Here is a 14,340-nt window from a genome sequence, read left to right as displayed (position 1 = left end):
GTCCAATTTGGTGCATAAATTTCAAGTCTTCCGCCTACTGGTGATGACTGAATAGGCACGACTGGGGGCGGAAGTACCCAGTCGTGCTCTGATGTCATGCAATCACTGCTTATCCAACTTCCTGTTGGAGGACTGCTCGGAAATGCCTGATGGCCTCAGAGCACCAGAGGAGACCAGCAAAGTAGGTCTTTTTAAAGGCATCGATGTAAACTGCGGAGCACCATGTAACGAACCTGTCATGCCTGAGTAACACTGTAGAGCAAGTTACTAACGGTGCCCTGACAGCTGCAGTCAATGTATGTGGAGTAGCCATCAACACAAGAGGCACACTCCTAACCACCGCACTGCTGACTGTATGTGCACTAAGCGCTGTACTCGAACCAACATGGGAAATAACCACACTGTGAACAAACACTGAACCGAAGTCACCCTGAGTAAGCGCCGCATCAAACCCATACTGTTGTTGAGAGAGCGGCGCTTCAGAATACAGTGCCGCACTGGACCGATATGGTTGAGGAAGCACTGAACCGAGACTGCCCTGTTGTAGTGGAAGCACCGCTTTAGAGTGAATCACCAAATCGACCATAAGTGGTTGAGTGAGTGCCGCATCCAAACGAAGCTGTTGTTGAGGTGAATCGAAGCATTCGTGTGAAGTGGATGGGAAAATGCCAAATCGATTCGACCCCTACCACTTATGTGAATCGCCAGATCGGACTCAATCGGCTGAGATGCAACCACATCGTGGCCTTGAGACAGTCAGCCGCTGAGAAGTTTCTATTACATTGACCGCAACGTTTACGCTTCTTAGATAACTTCTCTTTAGATCCACCCATGTTTATTCACAATTCCAACATATATCTTCACAGAGACAACACGCGTCCACACTGTGGTGTGACAAGAAAGAGAATGACAAGTACAAGTCGTCACGTGATCAGCTGAGACGGCTGCACGAGCATGATGACTGACAGGTGTCTATGGCGGAGGCAGAGGTTGGCTGGTCAGAGGCCAGGAAGATTTGATTCAACTTAGCTGACAGCACATTTCCACACATGGTCGAAGTGAGGAAGAGAGATGCATAACGTGAGATAGGATAAGTTTAAAAATTGTGGTATTAATGTCTCAATTAATTCTTTTTCCTCTGTTTTTCATAACCCATCAGAACACAAGAACACCTTACTTTCCAGGGGATTCTTCATGTTGAAGGTGTTCCCTGCCCAGATGTTCCCGCTGTGGGCAAGGAATGACTCCAGGAGATTGTGTAGTTTATTCTCCTGCCGAGCTGCAACAGCAATAATAATAGCCAGCAATTCCACACAACAATGTACTGGTATATAGATTATTGTTTGTTTCAAGAAATATTCCTGCTACACAGTGGTGGTCTGAAAATAAACAAGTCTAGACAATCCAGTGATTAACATAATGAGCATCAGTGTACGAAATTTGATATGATGAGTGAATGAGTTTAGTTTTACGCCGCACTCTGCAATATTCAAGCTATATGGCGGCGGTCTGTAAATAATCGAGTCTGGGCCAGACAATCCAGTGATCAACAGCATGAACATCGACCTATGCATTTGGGAACTGATGACACCTGTCAACCAAGTCAGCGAGACTGACTATCCGATCCCATTAGTCGCCTCTTACAACAAGCATAATCATCTTTTATAGCTAGCATGGGTTGCTGAAGGCCTATTCTACCCCAGACTCCCATTAGTTGCCTTTCACATCAAACAGATGAATCATTAGTTGTGCTGAGGAAGGAGCAAGAGGAGGCACTGGTTTACAAGAAGTTTTATGGCAACAGATCCACTGAAACAACAGCTGCCCTATGACCTGAGTTTCTTATTGGGCGCTTCAAGGAGATACTTTTGCATCTCCATTGCATGAATTGTGCAGTGACCACATTCCTAACTCAAAGACATGTCCACTGTTCTCACAAGTAACCAGTGAAAATATAAAGGTCCAGGAGAGGTATTGGTGGTATTTGGTAGTCTATCATACGACACTTGCCATAATCATACAACACAAGTCCTGATTTTGTTGTAGTCAAGGGATGAAGTCCTGAGATCCTGAACAACAGAGAGGCGCAATTGTCAGTGTGGCACTGGGACAGAATCAGAGATCCAGTAAGTACTAGAGACCCCATAAGAGTTAGAGACACTGTGAAAGTCAGAGATGTTATGAAAGTCAGAGACACTGTGAGAGTCAGAGATGTTGTGAAAGTCAGAGATCCCATAAGCGTCAGAGACACTGTACAATTCAGAGATCCTGAGAAAGTCAGAGATCCTGTATGAGTCAGGAATGCTCTGTGAGTCTGAGATCACGTAGGTGCTTGTAAAAGTGATGAGAGAGAAAAAATTAGCTCTGAAACATCGTGTAAAGAATAAAAAGAAGTTGTTGTCCACAAAAGTGTCATGTATTCATGTTCTTCTAAATGGCTTTCAAGAACTACAACAACCAAGGACAAGAGACTCACCTTTGAGCAAAGCCCAGACAACAACCATGTCTAGCCCCAGTGTCTCGGGTTGTGGATCAAAGACCGTCAGCAGTTCAAAGTGGTTCAGGATTTCCCTGATCTTCATCTCATCATCACCATCATTATCATTATTGACATCCATCTCTACATTCAGATGATACCTGGAGTAAGTATGACAGGATCATAAGGAATGAATGTCCAGTACATTTACAGTCCAAGTAAACTTATCCTCAGTACTTTTTGTTACACTCCACTACTGAGTCTAACAAAACCTTATGAGAGGTCGTGTCAGGTAACCTTTGAGATTGACCAATCAGCTTACCAAATCGTGAAAGTGGACATTCGTACATACCTTTTGAACTTTTTATCTCGTAAAGGTTCGTACCCGAACGATTCCGAATGCTATATAGCATATGCTCCCTTCTGGGTGATGTACATGGTGTACGTACAACCATGACAACAGTGAGTAAACAGTCACTGAAAATGGTGTTTTGGGCAATATTCAATGATGTCATCTTGTGGAAATATTAGCTAATGGTAACCATGTCAACAGAAACCCAAAAGTGTTTATACTGCAGGTCAAATAACTGTGTTATATGCGGATTTTTGTTTGAGGAGTGATCTGTGTCAGTGCCCTGAATATTTTGAAAGTCTGTCCGATCCCTAAATAGTCGCCATTGTCTGATTGGTAAAATCTACTTAACCATCTCGCGTTTGATTGGATGGTCATTGATTGCTCAAAGGTTACCTGACGTGACCTTCTACTAGGTTTTGTTAGACTCAGTGGTGGAGTGTAACGAAATAAACTGAGACTAAATTTACTGTGTACGTTTACTTCTTCGAGATGTCTAGCAATGGGAAACACCATGACAAATATTGAGAATTAAAATTATTTTCTGCTCACAGAACTGTCTACATTCTGAAATTTCAGGCAGAATAGTTGAGCAAAAGAATCCAGTGATCGTGTTACTAGCACCTATTAGTATGATTAGTATCAGGTTACTGTACATTAGTGGTGTGATGATACAGAAAATTCACGATACGATACGTATCATGATATCTTGGAATGATACGATACGATACGATACGATATGATACGATACGATACACATCATGATTTGCTATCTTCACTTATTTCCTTTAGAAACGTATATTTTGATACCAAGATACACTGCAAGTATTCATATAACCTTTAATTTCTGACAAGTAACAATTCTGAGGTCAACAATACGTATCATGATGCAAAAAAAAAAGTATCAATATATTATTGTTCGATGAAGTATCATGATTATCAATACTACGATATATCATCACAGCTCCACTGTACACTATTCCATCACTTAGAACCATGAAGAGAATTTTGAAGACTGATTTGTGCAAGCATTCCTGGCTTGAGCCTCTTCATGACAATGATGACTTGTAAAGTGACTAATTAAGTGAGTGAGTTTAGTTTTACACCTCACTCAGCAATATTTCAGCTGTATGGTGGCAGTCTGTAAAATATCAAGTCTGGACCCAACCCAATGATCAACAGCACAAGCAATGATCAACGCAACTGAGATACCAGCATGAGTGAGTGAGTTAATGTTTAACGTCACATCAGCAATATTGCAGCCATATCATGACGAAGGATACCAGCATGAACACTGATCTATGCAACTGGGACACAATAACATGTCTCAATCAAGTCAGTGAGACTGACCACCCGATCCCAAAGTCATCTCTTAACACATTCATGGGTTACTATTCAATTCTAACCCAGGTCTTCATGGGTCCATACAGGTTAAATAGCCTATAGGACGTATAATATATTGACAGCCAACCCCCCTCCCATTTTACTTAATTTTACTTAACCTTTCTTTCATCCCCGCTCAAAATGTTCCCAATAACAAATAACCAGTCCCAAAGCAATGTTTTAATAAACTTTTTTACCTGGATCTTTCACCCATGATGTATTACTAGTTCTGAAAAAGAAGTCTAATGTGTTCTTACTTGAAGCTGATGTTGCCAGTTCTATCAAGCGTTTTGTGACACCTGGGTTTCTTTCTAAGATAAACAGATGCAATTTTGTCAGCACAGCCTCCAGACCCCTGTATTAGTAGAAAATACAACATCTCAGTGTTTGTCAACACCATTAGTTTAAAATCAATGCAACACAGCTGATTTTTCATCAAAAAGTATTTCCCAAAGCAGGTATTGCTTAGGTGAGATCAACCCTGTATATAGTTAATATCAAGTCAGTGAAACTGCATCACAATGATTTGCAGACTAAATAACATCTGACATCACAATCAGATTATATCATCAATCACTCTGCTACTGAATTCAGTAGTTTGTACATTTTACATTCAAAACACAGTTACAGGAATGTTTTTCAATGAGAAAAAGAAACTCACTTTCTTTGGCATTAAACAGAGCTCCTGATAATGTTTCAAGCAATTTTGGGTATTTACATCTATGTCTGTTTATTTTTACTGTTTAGAATTTTTTATACTCCCTCTAGTTAAAAACATTGAGTGCTTTTACACAGAGTTTCTTATCCTTATTGGGTAATTAACTATAATTACATAATTAATTAAATAATTAATATAAATACATCTCAATAGACTGAACTTTTTTAGTAATCATCATATTGCCAAACGATTGGCTGCCATTTCTAAATACTGAACATGGAAGTCATGTGACTGCTAGAGTAAACCCCGAACAGTGGCTACGGCTATATGTATGTATATATATAGACATCGCTTACCATTAGCTAATACTGTTGTAGAGTTTGGGCACCTTGACGAATCATATGCAAGCCAATTTAGTTAATTGAGCAAAGTACACAAGGTATTATAGTTTGTGCTCCCAGATTTGTAATTAATTCAGTAAATGTGATTTGTATTGAGTAAAATATGCAAATACACGCCTTATCTGAAGCTCTGCATTAAATGTATTAACACTGGTCACAATACTTTGCAGACTATATGACATTACAATCAAATTACATCATTACACTCTCTGTAATGGTCACCAATTCACTGACTGTTATACCTTGACGATGACAACTGGTATCTGCCTCTGTAGAGCCTTGAGCACATGTGTCAGAGCCTGGGGACCCCCATTCATCAACACCAGCACAGTCGGAGGACCCTCACCTCAGAACAACCAATCCATTGTGGTAACAAAACACTATTTCACAATCATTTATTTCGTCTCTTGAACACTGAATTTAGTTGGTGATAAAATACATTAAAAATGCTAATTATTAACTTTTTTAATGAACAATTATTTCAACCAAGATGCATAGAAAACAGATCCAACACTAAGTGGTTAATTAAAACAAAAAGATACACCATGTCAAACTGCCATCCATCTTGAGTTTAGGAGGCTTATATCAAAATGGGGGAATCATGATGATCTGGGTTTGTATTCTCGAAATATTCATAACTTAAAAAGTCTTAACTTTGATCACACCCAATGTGTTAAGAATGGGCTGAAGAAGTTTGTAGGGCTACAAATGTTTCAAGAATAGCTAGCCCCCAGTTTCTCAATGAAAAGTTTGGCCATCCTGCATCATAAACACCCTGATTGTACCACAACACTTGCATGAGCAGGCTGACTAGAAACATGAAGAGATTAGGAAATTTCGTCAACCTCCAGTTGACACTTGACATTGCACATTTTGTTAAACCTTCAACTGTCTAAAATCACCATTGTAGTTGCCATGTTGTTTCAGTTTTGTCACGTTACATATTATAGGTTTAACCATGCATATACGCTTTAGTCAAAAACAAAACACAGATATTCAAGCCTAAGTCTACAAGGACAAAAACTGGACTTTGACATTCAGTTACCTCCCTTGCCTCAGACAGCAGATACTAGTAGTCCAATGATGTCACAGTTCTAACACAACATACCAAGAGTTCCCTCAAACGCTTTCTCAAGCCTCTCTCTGAAGTGATGCAGATGTTTCATGTTGATGTGGTAGGTGCCATCATCAGCAAACAAGTAGTGGCTATAGTATGGGGACAGTTTTTTTCCCAGAACGTCTGGCTGGGACCTGGCTCCTGGCTTTATATCCCGGTCCTTGAAACACCAAACAGGGAAGGTAGAAGAAGACACATCATATCTAGTAAGCTGAGGGTCACAACTTATAGCTAAAATGGATAGAATTATCATTAAAACACCTGCATGCTATTAGAAATGGGTAGGCCACAGTAATTTGATAATGTCCAAAATATGCTTGATGACAGGCCACTACCGTGCCCATAGTTGGGTGATGTCAAGAGGCACTCAGCTCTTGATCTTCCATTACCCATGTCTGACTTACATTTGTCACATGTACCTGTGCCATTAATCACTTTCTTGCCAACCTTAACAGTTATACAATAAATACAACATGCAGCAACAAAAACATTGACTAGAACTAGGTCTTTTCAACTGCCCTCCTTCATCGATAAGTCAATGAAAGACCTCTTTTTTTTGCAACATATAGAGTTCCACCTCATTAGTTCCATAACCAAACAGTGTAATAATAGGATGAAGAGTGCATCTGTTTCATTTGAAATAAATATAATTCTGTAAATCACGAAATTTTTGCGTCATGATATTTTTGCGAGTGCTGACCAGACCGTTTTACGTCACAATATTTGCGACTTGCCTTATTCTCAAAACATAGTTTAGTTTGACAGTTTCAAAGCTAACTTGCATCTGAAAGTTTTATCTGAAAGTAAATCTAATTACATATTAAAGTTTCCACATGTATGCAATCAGTGATGTTTTCTTAAAAACAACACTTGCTGCACAGGCCAGATAAGCTTAAAACAGTTCAAAGGAATTAAATTAAATGGAATGACTCTAATAAATTGGCACTGATGGAGGACCAGTTTAGTCAGTTTTGGCGAAGCTGTTGATCTCTAGATAAGTGTCATGAAACCTATCCACGCCTGCTGGATGGTCTCGGCCTTCAAACAGTCTCTAAGAAATGTGTGTTGCGTGGTTGGCGCCTGTCTGGACTATCAGACGTACTGACTGAGTGGCTTTTGTTCAGGTATCCATTGTTTGACATGTGACACGTGAGTACGAGTAATGCTAGTAATTAGTCATTCTTTGCATTGTTGTCATTGCTTAATATATGTATCGTCTAGATCTATTGTTAAATATATTTACTGGTGAATAATAAAGCGAAGATAGGACAGGTTGTTCGCTGAATATTCATTGCATTCTACCAGCAAACTGCGTCATGATATTTTTGCGAGCTCAAGTCATTTGCAATTTTCACAAAAATATCATGCTCGTAAACATTTAATGATTTACAGAATTTAAAAATAATCATTTTTGCCCCCAGCTGTATCCATCAAACTATCTAAATACTGACTGCCAACAAACAGTCTGTTCATTTGCACAACAAATACACAACTTTTAGAATTTGGGTGTTTTTCTGTGTACCTGTGCCTACAAAGATCAATTCATCCGAAGTGCTTATTATAGAAACAACACCACAATGAAACACTGGTCTGAAAATTCCCAGTACTGACCATCACATAGTCCTTGAAGATATCCTTGTCATCCACACTGCCCCAGGAAGGGCATGCCATAGTCACAACACCAATACGGAAATTGCTATGACTCTGCAGCTGACTGAGAGCATGATGAAGATGGCTGGATATACCAGTCTGTAGTCCTTGTGATGTCAAAAGCAGCCCTGCAACAGCATGATGAGATCAAAGGGACATAACTAAGGAGACATAAAGCCCTTTGACCATGCATGTATACTGAACAGCATAAGAAACGCAACAATGGCTGGTTGTTGAGTTTTTAAACAGAAGACCTAAATACAAATGCTTACTTTTAGGGGATTTCATTTTCTAAATATTGCCATTCCCTTCAGAAAGGAACAAACATTTGAAAGTCTCAGCTGAAATATATCAACAGCATATTTTTGTGTCAATGTCTTTCAATTTGAGACACATAATTATTTTTTTCTTTCGTTCTTTTCTGTCACAATACATTTTTATTGATAAAATCCACATTCATCCAAACAACTTTCAAACATCAAATGGTCAAGAGGTCTCCAGTTGGTACAGGTCATGTACAAGTGGCAGAGATCATGATAGACATTAACCACAGGCCATGTTGAGGCAATGATAATGATAAGACATAACACTTTCTGTAGATTTCTTTAATGTCCATCACCACATGTATAAATGAAACTGCATCTTATCTTCAGACAAATGATATATCTTACTGGTCTTATCTGCCAGGACTTTCAGGCCTGCTTTGAGCTTGTCCTGGAGTTTTGCAACAACATCAGCATCAACATGGGGTTCAGCTTCATCAAAGTCCACGAAGTGGAGGACCAGATCATTACTGCTCACTTCCAGGATGTCCTTGCTAAGGAGATTAGCCAATTTCTCGCTTGATGTTTTGGTGTCAAGGCGGACAAACTGGATTCACCAATAAGGAATCAGCATAAGGGTTATATGTGATAAATACGGACCTGCATAATCACACATGCTATCTAAAGACCAAATTTAATGATATTGTAAAAGGGCAACATTATGTATGATGACAGACTTTACACTGTGTACTTCTTTGCATTTGGAGACATTACGGGACATTAACTCGTTCTGTGCACCTGCGTTCTTTCATGAAAAGGGGTGAAAGACAATAAAAGCAGTGTATGAAATAAACCCCAAACCCAGTCAGACATCTGGGATGGCAACGTCAAAATGTTACCAGCCCAAAATGGATTTAACCAGGCACCAAAAAATTTACTCATATGTATGGACATCTAAAGCTTGTACCAGACCATAGGGCTGGCTAGCTGTAAATTTAAACCATCCGTCAGAAATCTAGCCCCTCTTGGGCCATTGGACAGGCCTTATTTCATACACTGATAAAAGGCATAACAGTTTTCACAAAGAACAGAGTCATTAGATATCCATCAGAACAGCACATCTTATTTTCAGTCTCAACTCCCTGCTTTCCCATCCCTACCAGGTACCCGTTCACAACTAGGTGGACTGGGACACATAGTCACAATACTTTACCCAAGCGTACTGCACATTACTGTAGAAACCAGACAGAAATTACAGTACAAAAAACAAAATTACCAAATTTTTTGATTGCTTTATGGTATAGCGAACCGAAAAAATGTGCTGCAGTTCTACTAATACTCTGGTATACCATTTCAACCCTAATCAATATGCATCAACTCAAAGTGGGACGAAAAAATGACACAGGACCCAGGCGACTCAGATCTGCACACACCCTAAGTAAAACTACACTCATATACTGAGTCGAACTAACCCTAGTAGAAAGTTGCATCAGTTGAACAACCCATGAATTCCAGACGACCAAATCGAATTTAAACAATCAAGGTTTAAGGTACGGTGGTCACTTACAAAATTCTCGGATCACTGGCACTGATCTCTCAACAAAAAGAATCAGCATAAAACACTGATATTTGAGAAGCAGTATATATGCTTATGGCATTTGTGTGGTATGATTACAATAGCTAATATTTCTGTAAGATGACATCCTTGAATATTGACAAAAACACTCTTTTCAGCACCTGTTGACGCAATCTTGTGTCATGCTTCATGTGCATCACTAAGAAATGATTGTATGGAAAATAGCATTCAGAATTGTATGGATACAAACAAGCTGTGATTATTCAGTTGAAAAGGTTCTTTGATGTGAATTTCTCATAGGGTTTGCTAGATTCAGTTTGGCAATATAACGAATAATACTGAGTCTGGTTCTCTACAGTAAATTGTGGAGTATTACATGATGGAGTCAGCCATGGTTTGTTACTAACACTTTGGTTTGAGACATGTTAAGAATGTCATTTTGTATTTGTTTGTTTGTTTGATGCAAATATTTTCCTGCACTCGAAAATTATCTCCTTACAAGACCACTCCTATACAGACAGTTTATTGATGGTGACCACAGTGGTATCTGCTGAATTCATTCATTTAAATTCCATGCAAAGTATCTTATATATAGTCCTCCAAATCAGGAGTACCAGAAAGTTTAAAAGATAACTTTGTGAAAATTTATGCTGTAAAATCTTTGTTTGTTTGTTTGTTTGTATTTCTAACACTGACATTAGAATGCTGATTATTTTTTGCAAGAAACTCTCAAAACCAGTATGTCTGGCATACTCAACAATGAGGGCACTTCAACACCCTCTAACAAAATGGCCAAAATACTCACCAGTGAAGGCACTTCAACTGCCTCAAACAAGATTCTGCCAAACGTATCAGTCTCTTTCTTAATGAAACTCTTCTGTTTCTGCCAAGTACCAAGTTTATCCCCATCCGTATCATCTGCTGTGTGTTCACCTTGACTGCGGCCACACTGACACACATCCTCACTGAAAACATAACCATATGTATCACTGTCTCACAGTCCCTAAACCACATTAATTCTGTAACTGCCTATTCTGTCACACAGTTCCTCAAACACATTATTTCCCCTACTGCCTATTCTGTCTCACAGTCCCTAAACCACATTATTTCCCTAACTGCCTATTCTGTCTCACAGTCCCTAAACCACATTATTTCCCCTACTGCCTATTCTGTCTCACAGTCCCTAAACCACATTATTTCCCTAACTGCCTAGCCTGTCTCACAGTCCCTAAACCACATTATTTCCCTAACTGCCTAGTCTGTCTCACAGTCCCTAAACCACATTATTTCCCTAAATGCCTAGCCTGTCTCACAGTCCCTAAACCACATTATTTCCCTAACTGCCTAGTCTGTCTCACAATCCCTAAGCCACATTATTTCCCCCTTCATCCCAGTCTGTCTCACAGTCCCTAAACCACATTTACTTTCCCCTACTGCCTAGTCTGTCTCACAGTCCCTAAGCCACATTATTTCCCCTTCAGCCTAGTCTGTCTCACAGTCTCACAGTCCCTAAACTACATTATTTCCCCTACAGCCTAGTCTGTCTCACAGTCCCTAAACCACATTATTTCCCCTTCAGCCTAGTCTGTCTCACAGTCTCACAGTCCCTAAACCACATTATTTCCCCTACAGCCTAGTCTGTCTCACTGCCCCTAAACCACATTATTTCCCCTAACTGCCTAGTCTGTCTCATACTCCCTCAGGTTCTGAATCTCCGGCCTCCCTTGGGCTCCTATTCAATGCACATGGGTTTATTTGTACAGCAGTAAACACGCCTCCAAGGTTTTGGTAGACAATGTAAAACCAGGATGGAGCCCCGAGGGATTTTCCAACCCCGATGGTTTTACATCGTCTACCAAAACCGAGGAGAAGTGTTTTCTCTATCATATATACCGTCAATGATGGGTAATTATAATGTAGATGATGATTTAATGAAGCTACATAACAATAACTGAAGCTCGCATAAAATCAATTTAATGAGAGTAACTATAAGTACATAATTCAAGCCCTCCACCTTTGTGGGCCTGGTGGCCATGCGGTAGAGCATCTGCCAACAGATCAGAGAATTGCGGTTCAAATCCCACTTCAGAAACCCTTTGCATTGTGACTTTAATTTTGAATGATAATTTTCAATTGATTTTTAAACACTCATGTATCATTTGAATGTTGATGTTCATATAAAGTTAGGAAAAGTAAACCCTGGGAAGCGGTCTTACTAATGAAAAGTAAAACCTGTCACTCCAAAACAAAAACCACAAATGTGGTTATTCTGGGAAAACAGGAGATAACCTAATAAATAGTGAGAAGCACACTTTAGGTTTATATGATGCAGTCAAAATCATATATTCAGAGGCTATGCTACATCACTGCAGATATCCAAGTTGCTGGTTGCAAGAACAAACTCATGGGCTCTTGTCATCACACAAGATGGCACGGATGATGCATTTCACTTCCAATTACCATCATCCATGCTTATGGTGTGAATCACCAGATCATCTGATTTGGACATAACTACTTATAGACCTCAGTTATATAACAAACACCATTGGCTCTACATGGGAAACAAATCAGGAAATATTATGATGAAGAAAAATGAAAAATATTGTAGATTTGGTAGTTTCTCAATTGAATTTTTTAAATCAATAACCAATGCAATACATACAGCACAAACACGTTTTGATTAGAAACAGAGACAGCCACGTTTACAAGAACCGTAGAAGAACAGGGTGATGAAGTTACAGAGGTGGTGTACACGAAAATTCATGTTTATTGTTATGTGAAACTAAATGGAATTTTTAAACGTTTAATTTAAATTGATCAATGTTTGAAAACATAAACTCATTTTTTCTTATGCCATTAAGGGTCTTTTGTTTGCCGAGCTGAACAGGCCAGAGTTACTGCACTTAGATGATTAGATGACAAGACACAAAAACAACTCCTGTACCCTCAAGTGAAATTGGTCTAAGAGGGTCTAACAATGTCATTTGTTTCTCAGTTTGATGCCAATGATGTCACTGGCAAGTGACAATAGCCATGATGTGTCTTTGTGGCCAAAGAATGCTCAGTTCATGTGTAAATTGAAATAATGCAAAAAATAAATTAGTTACTTATGATATCTGTACTGTTTTGTAAAGAACAAACCTGACAAAAGATCAATTTTCATATAAACTTCCCTGCATTTGCTTGTCACACAAGCGGCCCAGGTTCGATTCCCCACATAGGTACACTGTGAAGGTCATTTCTGGTGTCACCTACTGTGATGTTGCTGGAATATTGTTAATAGTGACAAAACCATTTTTACACACTCACTCCACCTCTGCACGAACATGAAAAGAGCAAGAAATGTGACTTAACCTGTGATTATTGTCCCATACGTAGCGATTGCATTCACGTATGCACAACTGTTTGATCCAACTCATCATGTCAGCAAATGTCTGCGAACGTAAAACACTGAGTATATAGTGCATGTCTTAATGACGGAAGAGTAGCTTAATTTCCTATAGTAAGGGAACAAACATTTGACAGCCTGCTATGAAGGCGACACATTATTTTTCAACAACATATTCCAACACAATAACTAACTACACATTGAAATAAAAATTTGAGTTGCAATATAAATCTTCTAACAATGTATTTTGTGCCATCAAATGCATGGAAGATTTTTTTAGTTCTTTCTTTTCTGCCATAATTCATTTTTATCCATAAAATCCACATTCACCCAAACAACATTTAGACATCAAAAGGTCAAGAGCAGTTCTTAAATAGGAGCAGGTTTTATTGTTAAGTTTTGGAAGAGAAACATATTTAGTGGGATAGTTTTTTGTAGTGAAGAATCATGGAGTAATAATTAATAATGAATTCTATAATGAAGTAATAACCCATGCAAATCCAGGTTTGAATTGATCTTCAGCAACCCATGCTTGTCATAACAGGTGACAAACAGGATCAGTGGTCAGGCTCGCTGACTGGGTTGCCAAATGATACTGCATCCCAAATGTGTAGACAGATGTTCATACTGTTGATCCCAGGATTGTCTGATCAATTATTTACAAACTGCCATCAAATATTTCTGGGTGCTACAGACCCGTGAAGGTCCCGGGGTAGAATAGGCCTTCAGCAACCCATGCTTGCCATAAAAGGCGACTCAGCTTGTCGTAAAAGGCGACTAATGGGATCGGGTGGTCAGGCTCGCTGACTTGGTTGACACATGTCATCGGTTCCCAATTGCGCAGACCGATGCTCATGTTGTTGATCACTGGATTGTCTGGTCCAGACTCGATTATTTACAGACCGCCGCCATATAGCTGTAATATTGCTGAGTGCGGCGTAAAACTAAACTCACTCACTCACTCTGGGTGCTACATAAAACTAAACTCACTCACTCACTCTTTGAGGGATAATTCATAAAATAAATTCATGATTATTTATTATCACTACCAGCAATGTACAAGGATTCAGATATTG

At 39.2% G+C, this 14,340-nt stretch overlaps 1 protein-coding gene across 3 annotated transcripts in view; it reads right to left on the bottom strand.

The window, feature by feature from the left end:
• LOC137294333 (transient receptor potential cation channel subfamily M member 4-like) overlaps positions 1 to 14,340 on the bottom strand; it is a 45,353-nt gene that overhangs the window by 27,394 nt on the left and 3,619 nt on the right. For all 3 annotated transcript variants that reach the window (XM_067825334.1, XM_067825332.1, XM_067825333.1), the window contains exons 3-11: positions 13,231 to 13,310; positions 10,682 to 10,841; positions 8,709 to 8,907; positions 7,999 to 8,165; positions 6,379 to 6,547; positions 5,513 to 5,616; positions 4,469 to 4,566; positions 2,477 to 2,637; positions 1,178 to 1,279 (exon numbers count right to left, since the gene is read on the bottom strand). In XM_067825334.1, the coding sequence (XP_067681435.1) occupies positions 1,178 to 1,279; positions 2,477 to 2,637; positions 4,469 to 4,566; positions 5,513 to 5,616; positions 6,379 to 6,547; positions 7,999 to 8,165; positions 8,709 to 8,907; positions 10,682 to 10,841; positions 13,231 to 13,310 (1,240 nt within the window). The remainder of the gene's footprint in view (positions 1 to 1,177; positions 1,280 to 2,476; positions 2,638 to 4,468; positions 4,567 to 5,512; positions 5,617 to 6,378; positions 6,548 to 7,998; positions 8,166 to 8,708; positions 8,908 to 10,681; positions 10,842 to 13,230; positions 13,311 to 14,340) is intronic.

Source organism: Haliotis asinina, chromosome 8 (assembly GCF_037392515.1).
Source record: "Haliotis asinina isolate JCU_RB_2024 chromosome 8, JCU_Hal_asi_v2, whole genome shotgun sequence".
NCBI classification, from domain to species: Eukaryota; Metazoa; Mollusca; class Gastropoda; order Lepetellida; family Haliotidae; genus Haliotis; species Haliotis asinina.
The sequence above is the reverse complement of the archived record's forward strand: the minus strand, read 5'-3'. Positions and strand labels throughout refer to the sequence as shown.